The 23136-nt window shown below is 48.3% G+C and overlaps 1 protein-coding gene across 2 annotated transcripts in view; it reads left to right on the top strand.

The window, feature by feature from the left end:
* The first annotated feature begins 558 nt into the window (after positions 1–558).
* SCARA3 (scavenger receptor class A member 3) overlaps positions 559–23136 on the top strand; it is a 40700-nt gene continuing 18122 nt past the window's right edge. Inside the window, exons 1-3 of one of the 2 annotated variants that reach the window (XM_055428100.2) lie at positions 559–850; positions 18324–18422; positions 20014–20133. In XM_055428100.2, coding sequence (XP_055284075.1) covers positions 844–850; positions 18324–18422; positions 20014–20133 — 226 coding nt within the window. In that variant the 5' untranslated portion in view covers positions 559–843. The remainder of the gene's footprint in view (positions 851–18323; positions 18423–20013; positions 20134–23136) is intronic. The other variant, XM_055428101.2, reaches the window with a different exon arrangement.

The following is a 23136-nucleotide window of genomic DNA, read 5'->3' as shown; positions in this document are numbered from 1 at the left end:
AAAATCACAGAAGTTGGGAGGGCTCAGGGCCCAGTATTCTCTTGCAGAAAACCACACGGAGTGGCCACCCAAAGTCACTCACACAGAGTGGCAGAGCTGACTGGCGTGACCAACCGTCCTGGTCTGCCCCCGCTGGGACTGAGGGGCTCTCCGGGATGCGGGACTTTCAGAGCTTAAAGGGGGATAGTTCCAGACAATGTGGGGTGTTAGGACTGGCACCCGGGGATCCTAACTTCTCCAGTCCCTCAACCCCTCAGATGGGTGAGAAAACAATGTTAAGGGCGAAAATCCAGCGCTCCCAGGCACCAGGCGGCCTTCCCTGGGTCTCGCCTCTCCCTCCCCAGTGCAGCGGGGCCGGGCCGGGCTCGGGGGCTTGCGCGCCGCGCTGGGGCTCCGGGGGACCTGGCGGGGCGCGGGGACCCTCGGCCGCACAAAGAGGCCGGGCCGCGGCAGTTTTGAAAAGAGCAAGGAAGTTGATCTGGGCCGGGGCCCAAGCGGTGACGAGGAGGGAGGGCGCGAGGGCGGGCAGGCGGCGGGAGGGCGGGCGCGCGGGGCCGGGGGCGGCCGCAGTCCTCGCCTCGCCTGCCTCCGCGGGAAGCGCGCGGCGGGATGGGCGGCGGGGCGCTGCGCCCCCAGCCGGAGACCCCGCGGACCCTCCCCTCGGCGCGCCGCCTCCGCAGCCGCGGCTCCGGCGCGACTCCGGCACCGAGTCCCACTCCCGCGGGCGGCGCGTAGGGAGGCGATCGATCGGTGCCCTCCGGGAACCCGCAGGCTTCAGCTGGGGGTCGCACGGCCTCCGAGCCGCCTCCGGCCGGGCCCGCCTGAGGCCTCGGAGCGGGGACCATGAAAGGTAAGCCCGCGCGCGGGAGGTCCGAGGCGAGCCCCCTTGGGGCCCTCCACCCTGACCGGGTGCGGCGGGCATCTCTCGGCGGGCGGGCTGAGGACCGGAGGACTCCTCTGGGAAGGATGGCAAGGGCTTCCCTACGCGCCTTTCGTAACGTCTGGAGAAAAGTCTTAGGACAGGATGGAGCCCTGAAGTCCAGAGGAAGGGAAGAGGAGAGGGAGAATGGAGAATGTTCTCTTCTGTCATTGCTCTTGCCTGAAAAGCCATTGTAATTTCCAGAGAAGTTTTTGATCCCTTTAACCAGTCAGGATGGAATGATGCTACAGCCCAAAGCTTCTAGCAGTGTCGACTTCATCTAGCACACCCATCTCACAGTCTGCTGCAGCCCCCATCTAGCCTTTTACCCCATGGGATCCTCCTCTGGGAGTTTTAATCCCAGGAGAGACCTGCTGTGACTGAGTTTCTTAGCCCAGGCCCTGCCTTTCCCAACCTCTGAACCCTGCCTGACTTACCTCTGACCTACTGGGGACAGAGCAGTGGCGGGAGATCAGTGGCCCAGGCCTGAGCTCTCCCTGGGCCAGTGAGCATCACCACAGTGGTCCTTGCAGCCAGTTCCTGGGATGGAAACAAGAAGCAAACCTGGTCCCAGATGTTCATCTCTGGACCCTGGCTTTTTTGAGGCCAGGGAGAGTGGACATCCGGGCTTCATGCTCATTCTCAGGCTAAGGGAGAAGCCAGCTGTGAGTTTGGAAACTTTGAAGTTTGATCCTGTCTCACCTACTTCATGCTAATCCTTCCACTGGAGCCAGGCAGATGCTTTTGTTCCTAACACCTCTTTCACTTACTGAATGTTAAAAAGACCAAGGGCTTTTGGGTCATCCACAGGGCTTTCTGCTATGTTCTCATGGGGTGTTGGTGAAGCAGCCTTGTCTGCCATAGAAGGGTTCAGGGTTCCTGTGAAGAAAAGGCTTCATGGGTAAACCTCTGATTGATGACAGCCTCCATGCTGTGTGGTTGGGGAAACTGAGGCCCAAGCAAGTAGGATTGGCCTTATGGTTGGATCACCTGTGCAGTCCTCCAAGGTCGCAGGGCCGTTCATGAGATTCAATGGTCTGCTATTGCTGTCTTAAAATTATTATTATTTTAAATTTTTTTGGCATGTGGGATCTTAGTTCGCTGACCAGGGATCGAACCCATGCCCCCTGCATTGGCAGCATGGAGTCTTAACCACTGGAGCACCAGGGAAGTCCCCTGTCTTGAAATTATTAATAATTTTTTAAGCAAGGGAGCTCAGCAGTTTTATTTTGCACTGGAACCTGCAAATTACACTGCTGGGCATGTGGATGAGAGAAGGGACTTGTTTAAGATTCACAGCTGTTCAGGGGGACCAGCCCAAGGCTCCTGACCTCCAGGCCAGTGTGCTTGCTCATATGTGCATCCCTCTTCCTCTTCTCTGGTCTCTGGTCCCTCTGTCTGCTCCCTGGCGGTCTCACCGTGTCTTGAGCTTCCTGGGATGAGGTGAGCAGGTTACCACCAACTCCAGGGAGTTCCCTTAGCAATAGAGAGGAGCCTTCCTCACCAAGCTCCTGTTATTGGCTCCCACATCTGTAGTGCAGTCCTGTGCCTGGTCAGTGACCCCAGGGAGGTCATTACTAGAAGCTTCCAGAAAGGTCTGAGACCACCTTTCACCAGAGGCTCGGGGCCCACGCTGCTCTGGATGTGGATGATGATGGTAAGATTCCACATGTTCTCAGAGAGGTTTGGCTCCACCAACATTCCAGAAGAACACTTGGGGAGAAAAGATGGTGAGGGAAAGACAGGCAGGGCTGAACGCCTCTGACATGGAGGAGACACCCAGTTCTTGTGGGGGTGGGAGGCTTCCCTGGTGGCTCAAATGGTAAAGAATCCGCCTGAAATGTCGGGAGACCCGGGTTTGATCCCTGAGTCAGGAAGATCCCCTGGAAGAGGGCATGGCAACCCACTCCAGTATTTTTGCCCGGAGAATCCCATGGACAGAGAAGCCTGGCAGGCTACAGTCCATGGGGTCACAAAAAGTCGGACTGAAAGACTAACACACACACCCAACTCCTGGGGAGGGAATTGGGAACACACGGCCCGCCTTTCTGAAAGTCAATGAGGCAACAACATTCCTCTGAGTGGAGGAGGAAAAGGAAAGAGCTGGTATGAATGGGTGTTTAGAGGAGGTCTCTGAGGAGGACCGGCTTGTTGGCCGGGAGGCTGTGGGCTCCAAGTAAGAAGCCCGAGGCCTGCCCTTTTCTCTCAAGGAGCAGTCTCACCACCTTGGGGGGCTGCATTCCTGTTTGCTGAGGCCTTCAGGCCAGCTCTTGTATATTTTTCCCCCAGCTTTGGGAAACCTTCCATGATCTCCCATGACATCCCAGGCCCGGGCCTCAGAGCTGCAGAGAAGGCCGGGTGTGTTCCCATCACGCCTCCCTGCAGGGTCTCCCTCTTTGTCTCCCTCATCCTCCCCAGGAGCCAGGAAGAGCTGCCACCTCTACCTGAGAGGGAAAAGCCAGGCCAGGCAGTCAATATTTGGCCTTGGGGAATCTGTGGACTGTGAAGAACCAGAATTTTTTTTTCCCCACATGGAAAAAGGAAAGTGCCAGAAAAACAGGCCCGGCCTCTTCCAGTACAGCCCTTCCCCGGGGGAAGCTAGCTTCGAACTCTCCCACCAGTCTGCCATGGATCTGAGGATTACATGGTCTGGCAAAGTCTCACCAGCCCCGCTCAAAGCTAAACACAGTGATGTTATGCTTTGTGGGGGTTGGTGGGGACGGTACTTAGACAAGAAAACAGGTCTGCTAAGGTGTGCCACCACCAACGGCCAGGCGCCAGGCCCTCTCTGCCGGCCAAACTGTTTCCAACTTGAGGCACCTCCCACCCGCCTGCCCACTGGCCGGCAGCCGGGCCTCCCAGGCAGCTGCATCTTTTGATGCAATCCAGCCCCAGGCCCCCAGTCCAGCCCCTCTCACACCTGAGGGCACACAGCTGCCACCACCCCTAGTGATGGACCCACCCTGGAGCTGCCCACTGGCTTGTCTGAGCCTTTAACAGCCACCTGTGGAATTGTTCCCATATCTCCAGTGAGAGGGTCCAGTGGCAAGAGCCCCTTGCAGCCACATGAGGTCCCCACGGAGTAGCTGGGGTCATCGCAGAGATGACTGATTTGAGAGTCAAGGACACAGGCTCTGACCCTGGCCACACGCGAGGCTCTGGTTAGTGTTCCCCTCTCCGGCCTGCCTTCCTCCTCCTGGTGGTCCCGAGGCCTGTCTTGCCCTGATGCCCTGGGACTCAGCCCCGGAGCTTTGGGCTGAGGTCCAAGCAGAAGCGGCTTGATAGAGAGATGGCTGGAGGCAGGCCTGCCGCATAGGTCACTGAGCCCAGGGAGACTTGGCCTCAGCTTCCATGGATGGGCAGACCCACTTCCTGCTGTCCCCCAAGCCTGGGGGAATCAGGGAGCAGTGCCCACACCCTAAAGGCAAAGGGCAAGCGGAAGGGCAGGGGGACTCAGAAAACAGCAGTGAGATCCCAGAAAATCTACCTCCTGCTGCTTGGCAGAGGGGATGTACCCACTCATGGACATGCAGACTGGGTCCCTTTTGGAAGCCCGACCTTCATCCCTAGACCGCAGGGCACTGGAGGGGGGTCTGACATGGCAAAGGTGCACAGAGTCAATAAAATGGCCTGATGCGGGGGTGGGGGGTGCACGCTGGCCACCTTGCCTGCCAGCTGGGGTGATTTTAATAACTGAAGACTCCCCTCTCAAGCTTATCTGGAAGAGGAGATAAAGAATTCTGCTTCTCAGTAGATGTTGGTGAACGGTTTGGCAGGTTTTGTGAAGGCCTTTGGGGGCAGTTCTTGTGTATCTTTCCCCCAGTTTCAGGAAACCTTCCACAATCTCCCTTGACATCCCAGGGCCTCAGCCGCATAACAGAAATACACTACTATGTATAAAATAGATAACTAATGAAAATCTCCTATATAGCACAGGGAATTCTACTCAATGGTGACCTAAAAGGGAAGGAAATCCAAAAATGGAGGGGATATATGTATACATTTAGTTGATTCACTTTGTTTTACAGTAAACACTAAAGCAGTATAGTAAAGCAACTATACTCCAATAAAAATTAGAAAAAACAGAAGAGAACCAAGTAATCAAGGGGGATGACGTGAAGGCACCAGTGAATAGTGCAGACAGTAGATTCCATAGAAATCTGAGGAGTGAAAGAACCTTTCACGTTGGGGCAGGTGGGGAAGGCTTTAGGATGTAGTAGAAGGTGAGCCACGTCTGGATGGGGTCATGCAGGAGACAGGCAGGAGGGGCGGGAAGTGTGTTGGTCAAAGCTGGGCGCTGTCATTGGTTAAGTGTATTCAAAGGTGATGGGCAGAGAGGTTGGCTTGGAGGTTGAGGGTTTGGCAGAGAAGCTCAGGGAGCAACAGGACCAGGAGGCCTTGAGCACCATGCCAAGGACTCCAACTGTGTCCTGTTGACTTTGGAGAGGCCCTGAACGGGTTTGTCAGAAGACGGCCTGCTTGCTAGTTCTCTAATGATACTCACCCACGTTGGGAAATCTCTACTTTTAGAGAAAGCCATGAGGGAAGGAGAAAATGAGCCTGTGATGGAGCCAAGAGGAGCGGTCAGGGACACAGGAGACCAAGGAGGATGTAATATCATGAAAACTGAGAGGAGAAAGTTCCAAGAAGGAGGAAATGGTCAACAGCATTGACTGTTGACAGACAGGCTTTGCTCAGGGTTATTCGATCCTGAAAGAAACAGGTGGCATAGACCAAGAGAAGAGTGGGTAGATTTTAAACAAAAACCCAGGGAGGCCTTGTGTTAGAGAAGTTTGAGAAAAAGAGAGCTAAGAAGTTAAAGCAAGAAGTAGGCCAGGAGTGAAGAGATTTTCAAGGTGGGACTGACCGGCTCATTGGAAGATCAGGGGAGAGAAGAAAAGGGGAGAGGGGGACCTGGGGATAATGGAGACATGAGTGGCTGAGCTTCGCTTGTAGAAAGAAGAAAGGCTGCCTTCATGGTACCCCAGGATGTAGACATAGGTTTTTTGCATCACTAGTTACACTGAATCTTTTTATCATACATCCCCAGTATAAAAATTTTGAAAAATGCAGGAAAGGAAAAGAAACAGTCCTCACATGAACTCCTACCCCTCGGAGAAAATTGATAAGATTTGGATGAGAATTCTCCCAGGAATTCTTCTGTGTTTATTTGCACACAGATTTTTTTTCCACATAGGTAAGATTATACTATATATGTATTTTTATATGTATTTTTAAATTTCAACAATAGAACCTAGACATATTCCTTGGGCAATAAGTATAGATCTGCATTCTTTTTAACAGCTGCATAATATTCCATAGTAGGATTTATAAGAATTTATTTAATCAATCCTTTGTGCTGTGCTTAGCTGCTCAGTCATGTCTGACTCTTTGCAACCCCATGGACTGTAGCCTGTCCATGGGGATTCTCCAGGCAAGATTACTGAAGTGGGTTGCATGCCCTCCTCCAGGGTATCTTCCAACCAGGCATCGAACCCAGGTCTCCCACATTGCAGACGGATTCTTTACTGTCTGAGTCATTAGGGAAGCCCAATCCTTTATCAATGGATGCTTAAGGTATATACATTTTTCCTTACATTTATCACAGCATGCAGTGATAATCTTTACATGTTCATCTCTGTCTAGTGGTATATTTATCCCTTTAAAGAGTAATTCCTAGAAAGGGGATTGCTGAGTGAAAAGGGAAAATTGGATTTTTTGAAAGTTGAAAACCAGTCCTGAGTGTGACGGACCTTTGGGAAGGGAAATAAATGACAGCAGAATTCAAGCAGGATAGAAAAATGATTCTAATAAAAATGGCTGATACTCCCGTTTATCAAGTATCTAGTACTTTTCACATGTTGTCTCATTTTTACAGCAGCTCATGAAGTTGATGGTTTTCTCACTATTTTGCACACAGAGCCCAGAGACAGAAGGGGAATCCCCGTGTCAGAGAAAGCATGACCAGAAGTGGTGACAAGCAGAGAGAGTGAGGGGTTTGAAGGCCCAGACGTGATGGTCAAGATCAAGAAACTAATGATTCCCACCCCTCCCATCCACTGGACTTGTGGAGTTCAAGGGCAGTGGAGGAGGTGCTGTCTCCACAGAGGAGACCAGTGTGTATGTGGTGGGAGAGGGCTGAGGTCTGCTGTACTGAGTGAATGGCCAAGATGCTCTTCTCAGATACCGCCCCCCATATCGGTGGGGTTTTATTCCAAAATCCATAGGTATCCCAAAATCCAAGGATGCTCAAATCCTTTATATAAAATGGCATAGTATTAGCCTTTAACCTACCCACAGCTTCCAGTTTTGTTTTTTATTAATTTTTATTATAGTTTCTTTTGGGGGGCTTCCCTGGTGGCTAAGACGGTAAAGAATCTGCCTGCAGTGCAGAAGACCTGGGTTCTATCTCTGGATTGGGAAGATCCCCTGGAGGAGAGCATGGCAACCCACTCCAATATTCCTTCACGGAGCATACCATGAACAGAGGAGCCTGGCTATAATCCATGGCGTCTCAAAGAGTTGGACACAACCGAGCCACTAAGCACACATGGTTGCTTTACAGTGCTATGTTAGTTTCTGCGGTACAGCAGTGAATCAGCCACACACGTACATATATTCCCTCTCTTTTGGATTTCCCTTCTCATATACTTTAAATCATCTCTAGATTACTTATGATATCTAATACACTGTAAATGCCAGTTTAAATGTAAATAGTTGTAAATACTATGTAAATGCTATGTAAGTAGTCACTGGTCACTCAGCAAGTTCAAGTTGTGGTTTTTGAAACTTTCTGGAAAGTTTTTTATTTTTTAATATTTTCTTACTGAGGTTGGTTGAATCTGTGGATGTGGAACCCATGAATATGGACTGGCATTTGTTTTATAAACACACACACACACACACATGTATGACAGTGACAATGTTAGTCACTCAGTCATGCCCGACTCTTTGCGACCCCGTAGACTGCAGCCTGCCAGGCTCCTCTGTCCACGGGATTTCCCAGGCAAGAATACTGGAGTGAGTCACCATTTCCTTCTCTACGGGATCTTCCTGATCCAGGGATCGAACCCGTGTCTCCTGCACTGCAGGCAGATTCTTTACCTACTGAGCTACAAGGGAAGCCCTATATGTATGTATAATAAATTGCATTTATTTGGCTGTGCTGGATCTTAGTTGTGGCACTTAGAATCTTCAATCTTTGTTCATTGTGGCATGTGGCCTCGTAATTGCAGCACATCTGGTCTTTAGTTGTGGCATGTGAATTCTTAGTTGTGGGATGTGAGATCTAGTTCCCGGACCAGGGATGGAACCCGGGCCCTCTGCATCATTGTGAGTGCAGTCTTAGCCACTGGACCAATTAGGGAAGTCCCCCAGTTGGCATTTTGAGTTTATCACAAATAACCAGGGATTGCTCCTGGCACTCCGTGGATCACCGTGCCAGATATCTGCACAGTGTGGGTGAACCTTGTATAGTAGAGATTTGTACCATCCAAATGCCAAGAGTGCCCCAGTGAGAACACTGAGGGCAAGAAAGGGGAGGAAGGTAATTTAGGATGGAGAGGGAATCTGCCCACAACCTCTGTGGTTATGGGAACCGTGAAAGACAGCCAATGCTGGGAGTGTGGGCTGGCTCTGAGGATTCAGGCAGAAGTGGTGGGGAGGGGAGAGGGAGAGAGGTAATGCCTGTCCCAGAGCATCAAATGTGGATTTTAGGAATGAAGGTGCAGAGAGGCAGCAACTGTCACAGGGAAGCAGAGCAGGAGAATCTGAACCTCCTGAGCAGGAGAATCTGAAAGGGAAGGACCAGTTCATCAGAGTAGAGGGACAGACGGATTCCCACCCAAATATAGACGCATCTGCAGCGGAAGACTGTGGGGAGGGGGTCATGGCAGAAGGCTTCCAAGGAAAACAGTTTTTAAACCTTAATTACAGCATTCTCCGACCGTAAGCTACAATTTCTCTGTGACTTTAAATATAGCCTTGGATCCTGAGAAGAGTCCGAAATCTTTATTTTTACTGACCCAATTGGCTGTTTTGAAAACCCACTCTGTGAACTCCATAGAAGATAATCATCAAAATATGTTCCTTGAAGTTCCTAAAGAAAGCCCTTTTATTCAGTTCCTCGAATCTCCCCCCTCACTGACTCTGATGGAAGATTGCAGTCCCAGAAAGGCCAAAGAGTGAATTAACTCCACATTTTCGGGCAACCAAAAGCAAGCCTGAGTCAACAGCCACAGTTGTGTTAGCAGGTTGGGGCTATTTTCCGCCTCCACATGGAGAGGTGAACCTGGTTTAACCTCAACGGAGCCAGAAGTCACGCCCAGACACGTGCCCACTCGGGAACCTTCAAATCGAACTCTCTAGACGTGGCTCTGTGGGAGCTGAGGCTTGAAAAAACAAGGGTGTTCCCTTGTGCCTGTCCCTCTGATATTTGAGTTGGATGACACGACCGTAGGTATGGACGAAACAGAGGCTCTTTCAAATCTCCAGTGGTTGCCACTGCTTCATGAGACTGAGCTTGCAGCGCTATCTTTGCAGGCTAATTTGTTTGTAAAGTTCATTGCTTGGAATTTGAGTAGAGATCGTTAGCTGAAGTGTGGGGCTGGTTATGCCTCACATGGGATGCTCCCTCATGATAGCTCGCTCTAGAACAGGGGAGGCTGAAACAGACATACAAAGTCTTTGAAGTGTGGTACCCAGAACAACAGGCTGTCCCCAGTTTGTCCCAAAAGAGAGGTTTTCCCAAACACTCGTGGGTTCAGGCATTACCCTATCCCAAGGGTATACTCCTTTCCCAAGCCCCATTCGCTGCTGTCCCAGTAGCCTCTCTCCTGGAGTCAGCAAAATGACAGAAGGACGAAAAAGAGAGACAAAATACAACTAGCCCCTGTTTCTGCCTGCTTGGCAAGGTGACCTTGTTTCAGACATGACCTCTTCAACCATCCCAGGACCCGGCAGCCCGTAATATTTGACATGATGGGGCTCCTTCATTTTCAGCACGTCAAGAAGCCCTCGACTTCATGGATGGTTTACGTTTGATGCAAGAGAGAACTGCAGCCTGAGTGGAGAGGGCCGTGAACATGCTGGTGGGATTCTAAAGTGATCAACTGGACACAGACAGAGAAAATCAAACCCCTCTCCCACAAAAAGGGAGTCTTTTTAGCCTTTAGGAGCGAAAAATCATAACCCTTGCTGCATCTCTGGGGAAAGAGAGGGGAAGCAGATCCCCAATTTTGCTGCACCACCCCCAAACCCCTCTTTCATTCCTTTTCAATCCAAACATTAGGCCCCGCCCTGTGTATTCTTTCAAAGTTTCTGCTCCTTTAAGCCTTTGCATCCTGAATTCATCAGAACTCCCCAACACTCCCTCGCCATGGAGAACTCTAAAAATAGATCATGTTTAAACCATATTTTAAGTCATTAAACTTTTTTTTTTTTTTGTAAAACTGAGCTCTTAATCAAAAAGGGCAGAAGTTAGCAATACTCTAAGGATACAGGCCTTCACAAGGGGTCAGTAAACCCATCTTTTTTTAATATCCGCTTGAGGTCAGCCCTATGTTGAAAGAGGCCCAGGAAAGACTTCCTGACCTCAAGGAGGTGACAAACTGCTGGCAGGCCAGACGTGCAAACAGATGCCGGGCCCAGATGGATGAGGCTTTTCTGAGCTCTGTGGCTTGTGTGTGTGTGTGTGTGTGTATAGCTGTGCAAGAACTCCATAAGTGTATTTGTATCTTGCTTCAGATCACTTCCCTGGTGACTTAGATGGTAAAGAGTCTCCCTGCAAAACAGGAAACCCGGGTTCAATCCCTGGGTTGGGAAGATCCCTTGGAGAAGGGAACAGCAGCCCACTCCAGTATTCTTGCCTGGAGAATCCCATAGACAGAGAAGGCTGGCAGGCTACAGTTCATGGGGTTTCGAAGAACTGGACATGACTGAGCGACTAACACTTTGACTTTTCAGATTGCTAGGCATTTAGAAACCACTGACTAGCTAACAGATCACTTAACCTCTCTGAGCCTTTGTAACATGACAAGCAGGCTCTTTGACTAACAAGTTCCCTTCCCACTCCCCCTCTCTCTGAAAACTCTGGAAAGCCAGGGCACCCAACACTAAATGACATGCCCCAGAAGGCGTGGGAACAGGCAGCACAGAAGATGGACTGGGGAGGAGATTCTTTTCCTGCCTCCACCGACTCCACTTGGTCCAGTGCAACGGCAGAGTGCAGATGCTGCCTCGTCCACCATCATCTTGCCCATCGTCGCCTGTGTGTCCTCTAGCCAAGCTCTTCTCCATTCTTTGCCTCTGTCTCCTCTCCCTTCCCCTCACTGGCTCAGTCGTGGTATAATGCGAGTATAACGAGTCCATGCTTGTGAACGGTTTGGCTTCTAAAACCTTCACAAATGCTTTGGATTATGTTCTCATTCAGAGGCACAGGGCTGGGACAGTTGCTACAGCCTTCCAGACATAGGTAAATGAGGGGTCCCCAGGGTCCGTGTTTCAACGCTAGTAAACAGGAAGTTTGAAGAATTAGAAAGAGAAGATCTCTCTGGGGACACTGGGGAACAGCACTGTGAATTATGGAGCCGAGATGTCAGCAAAGGGAATGGGGCCAGACACTTGTGAAGTCTCTCATCTAAAGAGAGCTGAGATTGTGCCCACCAGCTTTCCCTTCACACGGGCTACCCCGCGAGGCATCAGATGGGTCTCTGTGAATTCCCACTTGCTCACGACTGCCCATCTTGGGGCTCTTGACAGGAGAGCAGAATTATGACAGAGCTGTGTGCTTTCCGAGGGAGTGTTCACTGAAGGTTAGTGTTAATCTTGCTTGATTTAAGCCTTCCCAGATTCCCTGCAAAGGCTATAAACAGCAAAGTGGTGAAATTGACCCTGGAAACAGAACAGGGAGGACACCTCATCACGGGGGTGGGCAGAGAAGCCCCATCAGGGGAGGAGAGAAATGAGAAACGGGCAGGAAGGCCTGGAAGGCATCTCTGCTCTAAGAATGGAAGGAACAGCTCCCCAAGGGACCCCAAAGGCTGCGGTATATCCAACAGCATCGTTCTGGCTGAGATGTTGCGGGTGAGAGGGCCCCACTAGTTAGGGTGAGGTTTTGGTGGTCACAGCACAGAAGGCACCACCTCGCCTGGGGCGCTGCTTTATGGAAAACTAATGGCAGTGCTGGTAACCTCCCAGGCAGAATTATCCTCTTAAACTCTTGGCAGATTGATGGTGGGAGAGCAGCCCAAGACACAAAGCAGGGCTGAAGAGATTGATTTCTTAGGATACGTAGGAAGGGTTCCCATCCTTGTCAGCCTTCCTTCTGCCACTGTGCCCACTCTCCATCAAAGCATGCACGCATACACACACACACACACATTCATGCACACAGCTGAAAACACACTAACTCCATCACAGAGAGGGTACCTGGAGTCTGTTACTATGGAGAGGAAACTCAAGCAGGAAATTCAGGAGGTTACTGCTCAGGGTCCTTGTACTGGAGTGTAGTTGCTTTTACAATGTTGTTTTACTTTCTGCTCTACAGCAAAGTGAATCAGCTATACATATAGATGTATCTCCTCTTTTTTGGATTTCCTTCCTGTTTACTTTTTCTGAAGCTCTTGAGGGTAGTTTACATACATCATGGTTCTTTACTTCTGAACACTTCAGCATGGATTTCCTAGGAACAGGAAGATGATCAGGGTACAGTCATGAACTACTGAATTTGCTTCAATTCTGTATCTAATTTACCATATGTATTCTGATGTTCATTGATCAAATAATCCCCTCGATAGATTTCCTTTTCCCTCCAGCACAGGATCCATTCTGACATTAAGGATTGTATTTGGTTGTCATGTCTCTTTCACCTTGTGTTGTCTTTTTAGACTCTAATATTTTTGAAAAATACAGTCCCCCAACCAACTTTTTAAATACAGTTTTCATGCTGTGTTTTTCTCATGTTTCCTCATGATTCAATCGGGGTTCTGCATTCTTGGCCAGTTAATTTCGTAGATGATTGTGTGAGCTGCTCAGCTGTCAAATCAAAAGATATACCATGTCCATCTGTCCCTCTCCTGGTCAGTGTTGCCTGATTTCCTCAATGTATAATTACTGAGGCTTTTTCCCTCCTCTGCAATAATAAGTAGTCTGTAAGGAGACACTCAGATCATGAACTCCTTATTGCCAAATTCAGACTTAAATTGAAGAAAGTAGGGAAAACCACTAGACCATTCAGATATGACCAGAATCAAATCCCTTATGATTATACAGTGGAAGTAAGAAATAGATTTAAGGGTCTAGATCTGATAGATAGAGTGCCTGACGAACTCTGGACGGAGGTTCATGACATTGTACAGGAGACAGGGACCAAGACCATCCCCATGGAAAAGAAATGCAAAAAAGCAAAATGGCTGACTGAGGAGGCCTTACAAATAGCTATGTAAAGAAGAGAAGCGAAAAGCAAAGGAGAAAAGGAAAGATATAAGCATCTGAATGCAGAGTTCCAAAGAATAGCAAGGAGAGATAAGAAAGCCTTCCTCAGCGAGCAATGCAAAGAAATAGAGGAAAACAACAGAATGGGAAAAACAAGAGATCTTTTCAAGAAAATTAGAGCTATCAAGGGAAAATTTCATGCAAAGATGGGCTTGATAAAGGACAAAAATGGTATGGACTTAACAGAAGCAGAAGATATTAAGAAGAGGTGGCAGGAATACACAGAAGAACTGTACAAAAAAGAGCTTCACGACGAAGATAATCACGATGGCGTGATCACTCACCTGGAGCCAGACATCTTGGAATGTGAAGTTAAGTGGGCCTTAAAGAACATCACTATGAACAAAGCTAGTGGAGGTGATGGAATTCCAATTGAGCTCTTTCAAATCCTGAAAGATGATGCTGTGAAAGTGCTACACTCAATATGCCAGCAAATTTGGAAAACTCAGCAATGACCACAGGACTGGAAAAGATCAGTCTTCATTCCAATCCCAAAGAAAGGCAATGCCAAAGAATACTCAAACTACCGCACAATTGCACTCATCTCACACACTAGTAAAGTCATGCTCAAAATTCTCCAAGCCAGACTTCAGCAGTATGTGAACCGTGAACTTCCAGATGTTCAAGCAGGTTTTAGAAAAGGCAGAGGAAGCAGAGATCAAATTGCCAACATCCACTGGATCATGGAGAAAGCAAGAGAGTTCCAGAAAAACATCTATTTCTGCTTCATTGACTATGCCAAAGCCTTTGACTGTGTGGATCACAATAAACTGTGGAACATTCTGAAAGAGATGGGAATACCAGACCACCTGACCTGCCTCTTGAGAAACCTGTATGCAGGTCAGGAAGCAACAGTTAGAACTGGACATGGAACAACAGACTGGTTCCAAATAGGAAAAGGAGTACGTCAAGGCTGTATATTGTCACCTTGCTTATTTAACTTATATGCAGAGTACATCATGAGGAACGCTGGGCTGGAAGAAGCACAAGCTGGAATCAAGATTGCCGGGAGAAATATCAATAACCTGAGATATGCAGATGACACCACCCTTATGGCAGAAAGTGAAGAGGAACTCAAAAGCTTCTTGATGAAAGTGAAAGAGGAGAATGAAAAGGTTGGCTTGAAGCTCAACATTCAGAAAACGAAGATCATGGCATCTGGTCCCATCACTTCATGGGAAATAGATGGGAAAACAGTGTAAACAGTGTCAGACTTTATTTTTGGGGGCTCCAAAGTCACTGCAGATGCTGATTGCAGCCATGAAATTAAAAGACGCTTACTCCTTGGAAGGAAAGTTATGACCAATCTAGATAGCATATTAAAAAGCAGAGACATTACTTTGCCAACCAAGGTCTGTCTAGTCAAAGCTATGGTTTTTCCCGTGGTCATGTATGGATGTGAGAGTTGGACTGTGAAGAGAGCTGATCGCTGAAGAACTGATGCTTTTGAACTGTGGTGCTAGAGAAGACCCTTGAGAGTCCCTTGGACTGCAAGGAGATCCAACCAGTCCATTCTAAAGGAGATCAATCCTGGGTGTTCACTGGAAGGACTGATGCTAAAGCTGAAACTCCAATACTTTGGCCACCTCATGTGTAGAGTTGACTCACTGGAAAAGAGTCTGATGCTAGCAAGGATTGGGGGTGGGAGGAGATGGGGACGACAGAGAATGAGATGGCTGGATGGCATCACCAACTCGATGGACATGAGTTTGAGTGAACTCCGGGAGTTGGTGATGGACAGGGAGGCCTGGCATGCTGTGATTCATGGGGTCGCAAAGAGTCGGACACAACTGAGCGACTTAACTGAACTGAACTGAAGGAGACACTTTAAGGTGGTGTGTAAAGGCTTATACATAAACAGACATACATGCTGTTCTTCATCAAAACTTTCCCAAGAGGTGGCACCCATTGATGGTTCTTGCCTGATCTGGTCTTGACCATGATGATTGCTGATCCCCCAGCTCCAGAAGTAATAAGAGCCCTCCCTTCTCCCTGTCAGTTTGTCTGTGGTATGGATTCCTATTTTTTCAATGGCTCATAATTGCATTATTATACTTAAATATTTCAGTGCTCAAGTTGTTCTTGCTGGTTTCTATATACTTGTGACATGCCCCTATCATTTTTTTTTGAGCAGTCCCTTAATTTCTGAAATAGCAAGTTGTTCCAGATTCATCTTCTGTCTCCCTCCTGCCCCAACCGTATAATTAATCATTTCTTCAAGATGCCCTGGTTCTTTTTAGTGGGAAATGGTATGAGAGACCAACATCTGGGCTGTTAGGCGTGCTCAATGCTATTTTGATGTCTCTGCTTCCTGGAAATTTCAACAAAGTTATATGTCTACACATAGCTGCAAATATAGATACCTCTATTCATATATGTGGATGTAAACAAATATATTCACACATAAACACATTTTAGAAATTATGAATTCCCACTGATAGCTTCAACTTCAGTCCATCCTCAGAGGTTCTTTCTTGTCTCTTCCATTCTATCTTTCTGACCCCCTTTATCATAGTGAGATCCCTGGGTCCAAACCAATCAATGCATTTACTCTATTTGCTCAGCCTTGAATTAATCTAAACTAACTTCCAAATTGCTTTACCCATGCTGCAACCACAGAATACGTTTCTTTGAAGGTCCAGGATTTGTTTGCCCTTCTTCCCCAATCCCACCCTATCACACCCTAGACTGAGGTTACACAGCTCAAACTATGTCATAATAGATTAGTTTTTCCTTGTTTCTCCATTTAGTACATTTATTGTATTCATTCCAGCAAGCCAGGCTTATTGGGTTCCAAGTATTTTTATTAATAAAATTTAATTTTTCGATATGTGAAAACTTAGCATACTTTTAGAAATCCAAACTATACACAACATTAGAGTGAGAGGACGGTGACTTCTCTGTAGTCTTTCCCCTACTCCTGTTATTTTTTCGTTGACTCTTCCTCAGTTTCTTCTTTTAGTGACAGGCATTTATATGGATGCCTTGTTATCTTCCCTTCTTTCCTATGAAAAAGGTGGCACATCGTGTGCTCCTTTGCACTTTGTTGGTCTCTTGTAATACCTCCCGGCAGTGACTCCACACCAGTTAATAGAGATTCCCTTGTCCATCTGTATAGCTGCGCTGAGCCCCACTATGTGTACGTATGCCACTGGATGTTAGTCAGTCTCCTGTGCTTGCATGCTTAGATAGTTCCCAGTTTTTGACATTACAAATAATCCTGTAATGAATAACCTTGCCACATATACTTTCAGGTTGTTGGAGATATTTATCCTAGACATATTCACAAAAGTGTGCTGGGTTAAAGGGTAAATGCATATACTAAACCCCCTCTACAAGCCTTGGGCCATTTTTGCTTTCAGGCCCCAACTCTCCACCACCTAGGCCAACAGAGTGTATTGTCAAGCCTCTGCTTTTTTGTCAATCTGATGGGTGAGAAATGTTATCACAGTGTAGTTTTAAACTGCTTTTATAAGTAAAGTTAAATATCTTTTTATTTGGGTACTACTTTTATATCTCTTTTCATAATTGTTCTGGTCTTTTGTTCATTTTTCTATAGGATTTTGGCTCCTTTATTTCCTCTATTTTTAAAAGCTCATTATAAATTTGGTATATTAATTGTTTATCTGTGATGTCTGTTGCAAATATTTTCTCCTTGTCATTTGCTTTTTTGGCCATGCAGAAGTGTTGTTTTACTGTTTTACTTTAATGTAGTCATAAGTATTCATCTTTTCTTCTATTGCCTCTGGATGTTCAGGCATGGTTTATAAAGTCCCCCCACCAGATATCTCCCAAGCAGTTTAGTTGTCATCATCAGCTTGCACCCCCACGTCCCAGCATAAAAGCCCTGGTCAGCTCAGTGCAGACCACCTCATTTCTCAAACATTCACTGGGATGTTTGTGTTCATTCTGCCTATTTGGGGCATCTTTTGTCTGGTCATTCATAAAAAGACCAGATCTTGTAAGGAGGAAGGGGTATGCAGTGTCTATGGGGAAGGGGAATAATCTTCTGAATGTAGAAATGCATCACTTCGGTCTTATTTAGGGAACACGAGTTCCCAGGGAACTAAATCAGCCTTCTGACATGAGACCTGTTCCTGCCTCAGTCCCGTCCACCCTTGGCAGGTCCTTCATGAGGCAGCATGTGAGGCAGAAGCTATGCGCATCCTGTATCCTCACACCGCCCCCTCCTCCTCTCTGCAGTGCCTACCCGCCCCCCCCCTTTAGCTTGGCTGGATGCAGAGTCTTGATGGGGACTGTACTGGAGCCAGATTCATCCTTGTCCCTGCAGAAGCAGAATCCTGCTTTGGGTACCATGTGCCAGGGATGGAAGTGTGCTGAGCCACATCAAGCAAGCTATTTTTCTTCTTTTGCTTCCATGGTGGCTCAGTGGTAAAGAATCCGCCTGCCAATGCAGGAGATGTGGGTTCGATCCCTGTGTTGGGAAGATCCCCTGGAGAAGGAAATGGCAAACCAATTCAGTATTCTTGCCTGGGAAATCCCATGGACAGAGGAGCCTGGGGAGCTGCTGTCCACGGAGTCACAAAGAATCAGACACGACTTAGCGACTAAACACCAACATTTCTTCTTATTTCATGCCAGGGATCTGAGCAAGGTGTAGATAGAGTGGGCAGCTGGGGTGGCCTGTGTATTTTTACAGGTTTGCCAGAGATCATGAACTCTCCTCTCCTGGATGTTGGGATGTCCTGGTCCCTTAGCCATTCGATCCTGCCCTCCATCCCCCTTTGCTCTGATTACCATCAGGTCACCTGGAGCTCAGGTGGGCTGACTTGGACCCAGAGGTGAGGGTGAGCATAGGGGCTGGGGACTATAAATGAACGGGGCATCTGGAGAGGGGTGGGTGCAGCACAGGGCCCCAGCCTGGGGTCTGACGGTGCTGGCTTCGTCTCAGTGAGGTCAGCCGCTGGTGACGGAGATGCGCTGTGTGTCACAGAAGAGGAGCTGGCTGCTGACGACGAGGACATGCCGTCCTTCCCATGCACACAGGAGGGTAAGGGCTCCGGAGCACCCCTCTGATCCCCTCTCTGGGCTGAGAACCACCCCACCCCTGCCTTCAGCCCCAGGCTGGGGAGAGACTTGCCTATCCACATGGCTTTACCGTGGCTGTTCCTTCCCCACCAGGCTCCTCTGTCCATCGGAGTCTCCAGGCAAGATTACTAGAGTGGGTTGCTGTGCCCTCCCACGGGATCTTCCTGACCCAGGGAGGCTTAAAGGGCAGGGTTGCATAGGTCTGGGTTATGCAGAACAGATGAAGTCAAAGTTTGTCACACGTGACATCTGTCTTCAGGGCTACTCCTGAGACCTACTGGGGACCTGTGCCATCTCCCCCAGGGCCCACCTTCCAGTTGGCCCAGAACTGTCCCCTTCATCATGCCGCTCAAGTGGCCAGTCCTTCTCAAGCCCACGGGACCCGGCTTAGCATGAGAAACCAATGCCCCGTGAACTGTTATTTGGCGTAGGGCTTCTTGGCGGGTTTCAGTATAGATTCTCAGCCTTGGCTGTGCATTGTCATCACCTAGGGATGTCTGAGACTGACCCTCAGAAATTCTGATCTCTTGGTCTGGAACATGGATGGGCATTACGGTTTTTAAACATTCTTGTTACTCATAATGCACAGCTGAAGTTGGATCCATCTTAAATATTGCACAACCGGGAACATCACAGCTTTCTTGCTGGGCAGTGACCACCTCCCAGGGTCTCCAGGAACACTGGCTCCCCTCCTGCTTCTGTATGAGGGACCAACTGACACACTGGAACCATCCATTTGGATTCCAGGAGAACTTCAAGTGACCTCCAAAGTTTAGGGACGAGTGACCGACCTTCTGGTTGGCCTGGGACTAAGGGGTTTTCCAGGAGGTGTGACTTACAGTTTTTAAAACTGAATCAGTCTTGGAAAGCCATTCTGGTTTGCCCAATTCCAAGGAATTCCCTTAACAAGAACCTTTCAGTGCTAAAATCCGGGAACATCCTAGGCAAACTGGGAAGAGTTGGTCACTCACTGGTGAGAAAAGGCTGGCTGCCCTGTAGTACGGATCACGACTAAGGCTGATGTTTTGGGCAGGGGTGATTCCCTACCATGTGGGATGAATGATGATGCCATGGAGACAAATGATAACGTGATGCCAGTGTTCTTCCAAGGCCCTGACTCTGGTCTCACCTATTCCTAGAAGCTGTGAGCTTCCCAGGTGGTGCTAGTGGTAAAGAACCCACCTACCAATGCAGGAGACATAAGAAACGAAGGTTTCATCCCTGGGTCAGGAAGATTCCGTGGGAGGGCACAGCAACCCACTCTAGTAATCTTGCCTGGAGACTCCAATGGACAGAGGAGACTGGTGGGCTACAGTCCACGGAGTTGCTCAGAGTCAGACACGACTGAAGCAACTTAGCATACTTGTCCATTCCTAAAAGCTCCAGGACCTCGAGAAAAGGCAGTGAAGTGGGTGGAGATGGAGACCAGTGACAGCCCCGTTTCTGAGGATGGTTCAGAATGTGCCGAGACAGGCCAAACAGGAGAACTGACCCTTTAGTCGCAGCCTCCACCACTGGCCTTTTTTGTCACCACCCCTCCCCACCCCCCACAGGCCAGCCGGGACCCCGCTGCAGCCGCTGCCAGAAGAACCTGTCTTTGCACACGTCCGTGAGGATTCTTTACCTCTTCCTGGCTCTGCTTCTGGTGGCCGTGGCCGTGCTGGCTTCTCTGGGTGAGTGCAGGCTGCCAGCAGCATTGACTAGTCCTGGGCTCTCTACCCAGGGCTGCGGGGGAATTTCTCATCAGGGGTCTGTTGGGCACCAGAACCCCAAAGACAAGCACAGATCTCTGCAGCTTAGGACCCACAACGCATCTTCCCGGCTAGGGGCTCTGAATGCCTGCTTCAAGCTGTGAAGACTGGCTCCTAATTTCTGGTCAATAATGAGCTGTGTGGCCTTGGTCCCTCTCAGGACCTCTGTTTTCCTACTGGTAGATGACAAGATGGGCTTCCCAAGTGAATCATCTGTTTAAGCATTCTCCTGCTAATAATGCAGGAGACACAGGAGATGTAGTTTCGATCCCTGGGTCAGGAAGATCCCCTGGAGAAAGGAATGGCAACCCACTCGAGTATTCTTGCCTGGGAAATCCCAGGGCAGAGGAGCCTGATGAACTACAGTCCATGAGGTCACAAAGAGTCAGATACAGCTGAGCAACTGAGCACGCACACACACAAATGACAGGATAGGACTAGATAGCAGTTCTCAGTGTCAGCTCCACAGTAGAATCATCTGATGATTCTAAAATATGATGCCTGGGCCCCACCCTGGATAATGGAATTAATTCAGTATTTAAGCTCTTCAGATGATTCTGGTGTACTTCCAGGCTTAAGGTCACCAGATCAGATGACTTCTAAGCCCTTTCCATGGTCCTTATGTTTCTCAAAGTGAGGTTGGATGCCTATCTGCATCAAGGTCTCCCCCAAGATCTGTTAAAGCGCAAATTCCTAGGTCTCACCCAGACCTAGTAAATCAGAGTCCTGCCAGTGGGGCCCAGGTATCTGAAGCTTGGCGGTTCTCATATATTCAACAGTTTGTATGACAGTCTGCATGCTGCCAGATTCAAGTAACCTCTGCCTTCTACGGGCTTCCCTGGTAGCTCAGCAGTAAAGAACCCGCCTGCCAATGCAGGAGTTGACAGTTTGATCCCTGGGTCAGGAAATCCCCTTGAGGAGGAGGAAATGGCAACCTACTTCAGTACTCTTGCCTGGGAAACCTCATAGACAGAGAATCCCATAGACATAGGCAGGCTGCAGTCCATGAGGTCGCAAAGAGTCAGACATGACTTAGCAACTAAACAACAACTGCCTTCTGGATGCTAACCATTTATGTTTAAAAGTAAAAACAAATTTGAAAGCTTCTTACTGCAATCCCATTCCATTGCTAGCTTCATTCTTTAAAACTCTTCTGTACAAAGGGAAGCCAGTAGGTTTGCTTGCTCCAATGGACTAGACAGACACTATAGACAACTGGGCTGGGCCTCGGGTGAGGCAAGAGAGACACAGAGGAAGCTCCCTGTGGGTACCGACCCTGCACTTGTATGACCCCTAGGATGGGGTGCCTCGTCCTGACCGCTCTTAGAGATATGCAGTAGCTGGCCTTCCCAGCTTGAAGGCGAGAGGCCAGCATGTTAATGATTTGAACAAACGAATCCTTCTTGGAATCATCTTCCAATAATCCTGAAGGTGTTAATGAAACTCAGCACAAGCCAGCACCTCCTACGTGTCAGGTGTTGAGAACACCGAGATGAGTCCATTGCATTTCACCCTCAAAAGAAATGCTTCTCAGCCTTGTCTGCAGGTTAGAATTCTTTTGAGAGCATTTAAAAATGCATGTGCTGGAGCCCTCCTCGCCATGTGAATGAAATCATAGTCTCTGGGTAAGACCCGGGTTTTAATCATAGAGGAAAGTCCCAGGCGATCCCAATGAAGTGAGAAGGCTGGGAACCACTAATTAATCATTAAAATATTATAATAACTATTATAACACTTATATAGTAATAATAGTTATTAAAACAATTATAATAGTTATTAACAATTTATTAAATGTTCACTCTCCCTGTTAGTTTATATTAAATTATTATAACCGCATAATAAGATATTGATATCTTATTTTTATTTATTATAACTTATAATTGTTAACTTAATATATTACCTATTAACTATTATTGTTAACTATTAGCTTGTTATATTATTAATTATTACATTAATCGGAGAAGGCAATGGTACCCTACTCCAGTACTCTTGCCTGGAAAATCCCATGGACGGAGGAGCCTCGTAGACTGCAGTCCATGGGGTCTCAAAGAGTCAGACACGATTGAGCAACTTCACTTTCACTTTTCACTTTCATGCATTGGAGAAGGAAATGGCAACCCACTCCAGTGTTCTTGCCTGGAGAATCCCAGGGACGGGGGAGCCTGGCGGGCTGCCGTCTATGTGGTTGCAGAGTCGGACACGACTGAAGTGACTTAGCAGCAGCAGCAGCAGCAGCATAACATTAATAATAACTTATTAATTGTATAATAAGATGTTACTGATAAATAATAAATAACACATTAACATGCTTACGGAATTTACCTGGTGGTCCACTAGCTAAGACTCTGCAGTCCCAACGCAGGGGGCCCGGGTTCAATCCCTGGTCAGGGAACTAGATCCCACATCATTTCAGCTAAGAGTTAGAGAGCCACAGCTAAAGATCTTGCATGCTGCAACGAAGACTCCGCACAGCCAAATTAATAAATATTTTAAAAATAAATTTTTTTTTAAGAAAAGAGATTCCCAAGCCCCTCGTCCCCACTCAGCTCCACCTGTCTCTCTGATAAATCACGTCACAGAGTCTGGACACCCAGAAAATGGCTGAAATCCCTGAAGGGTGAGGAGCTGTAGCCCTGCCATTTAGGGGAAGCAACTTGGCCACTGGACCCTTAGCAGTTCTTGGTCAGCCCTCAGAGAGCCTCAGCTCCCAGCACCTGTGGGACCGTTAAGACAACTCCAATAGCACATAGAGAAGAGCCTATATAGGCACCAGAGCCCTTCAGAAGGGATGGACAGTTACTGAGTGCCCACTGGGTGGCCACTGGATGCCAGGCGTTCTCCCATACATGATGGTCATGAGTCCTCTGAACAAGGCCCTGAAATGGAGGCTGGCTCCATTCCACATACGAGAGGGCAGGAGGTGAA

This window comes from Moschus berezovskii, chromosome 7, assembly GCF_049115385.1.
Source record: "Moschus berezovskii isolate FMDL1 chromosome 7, NW_MosBer_1.0, whole genome shotgun sequence".
Classification (NCBI taxonomy): domain Eukaryota; kingdom Metazoa; phylum Chordata; class Mammalia; order Artiodactyla; family Moschidae; genus Moschus; species Moschus berezovskii.
This window is presented reverse-complemented; position numbering and strand designations above follow the sequence as displayed.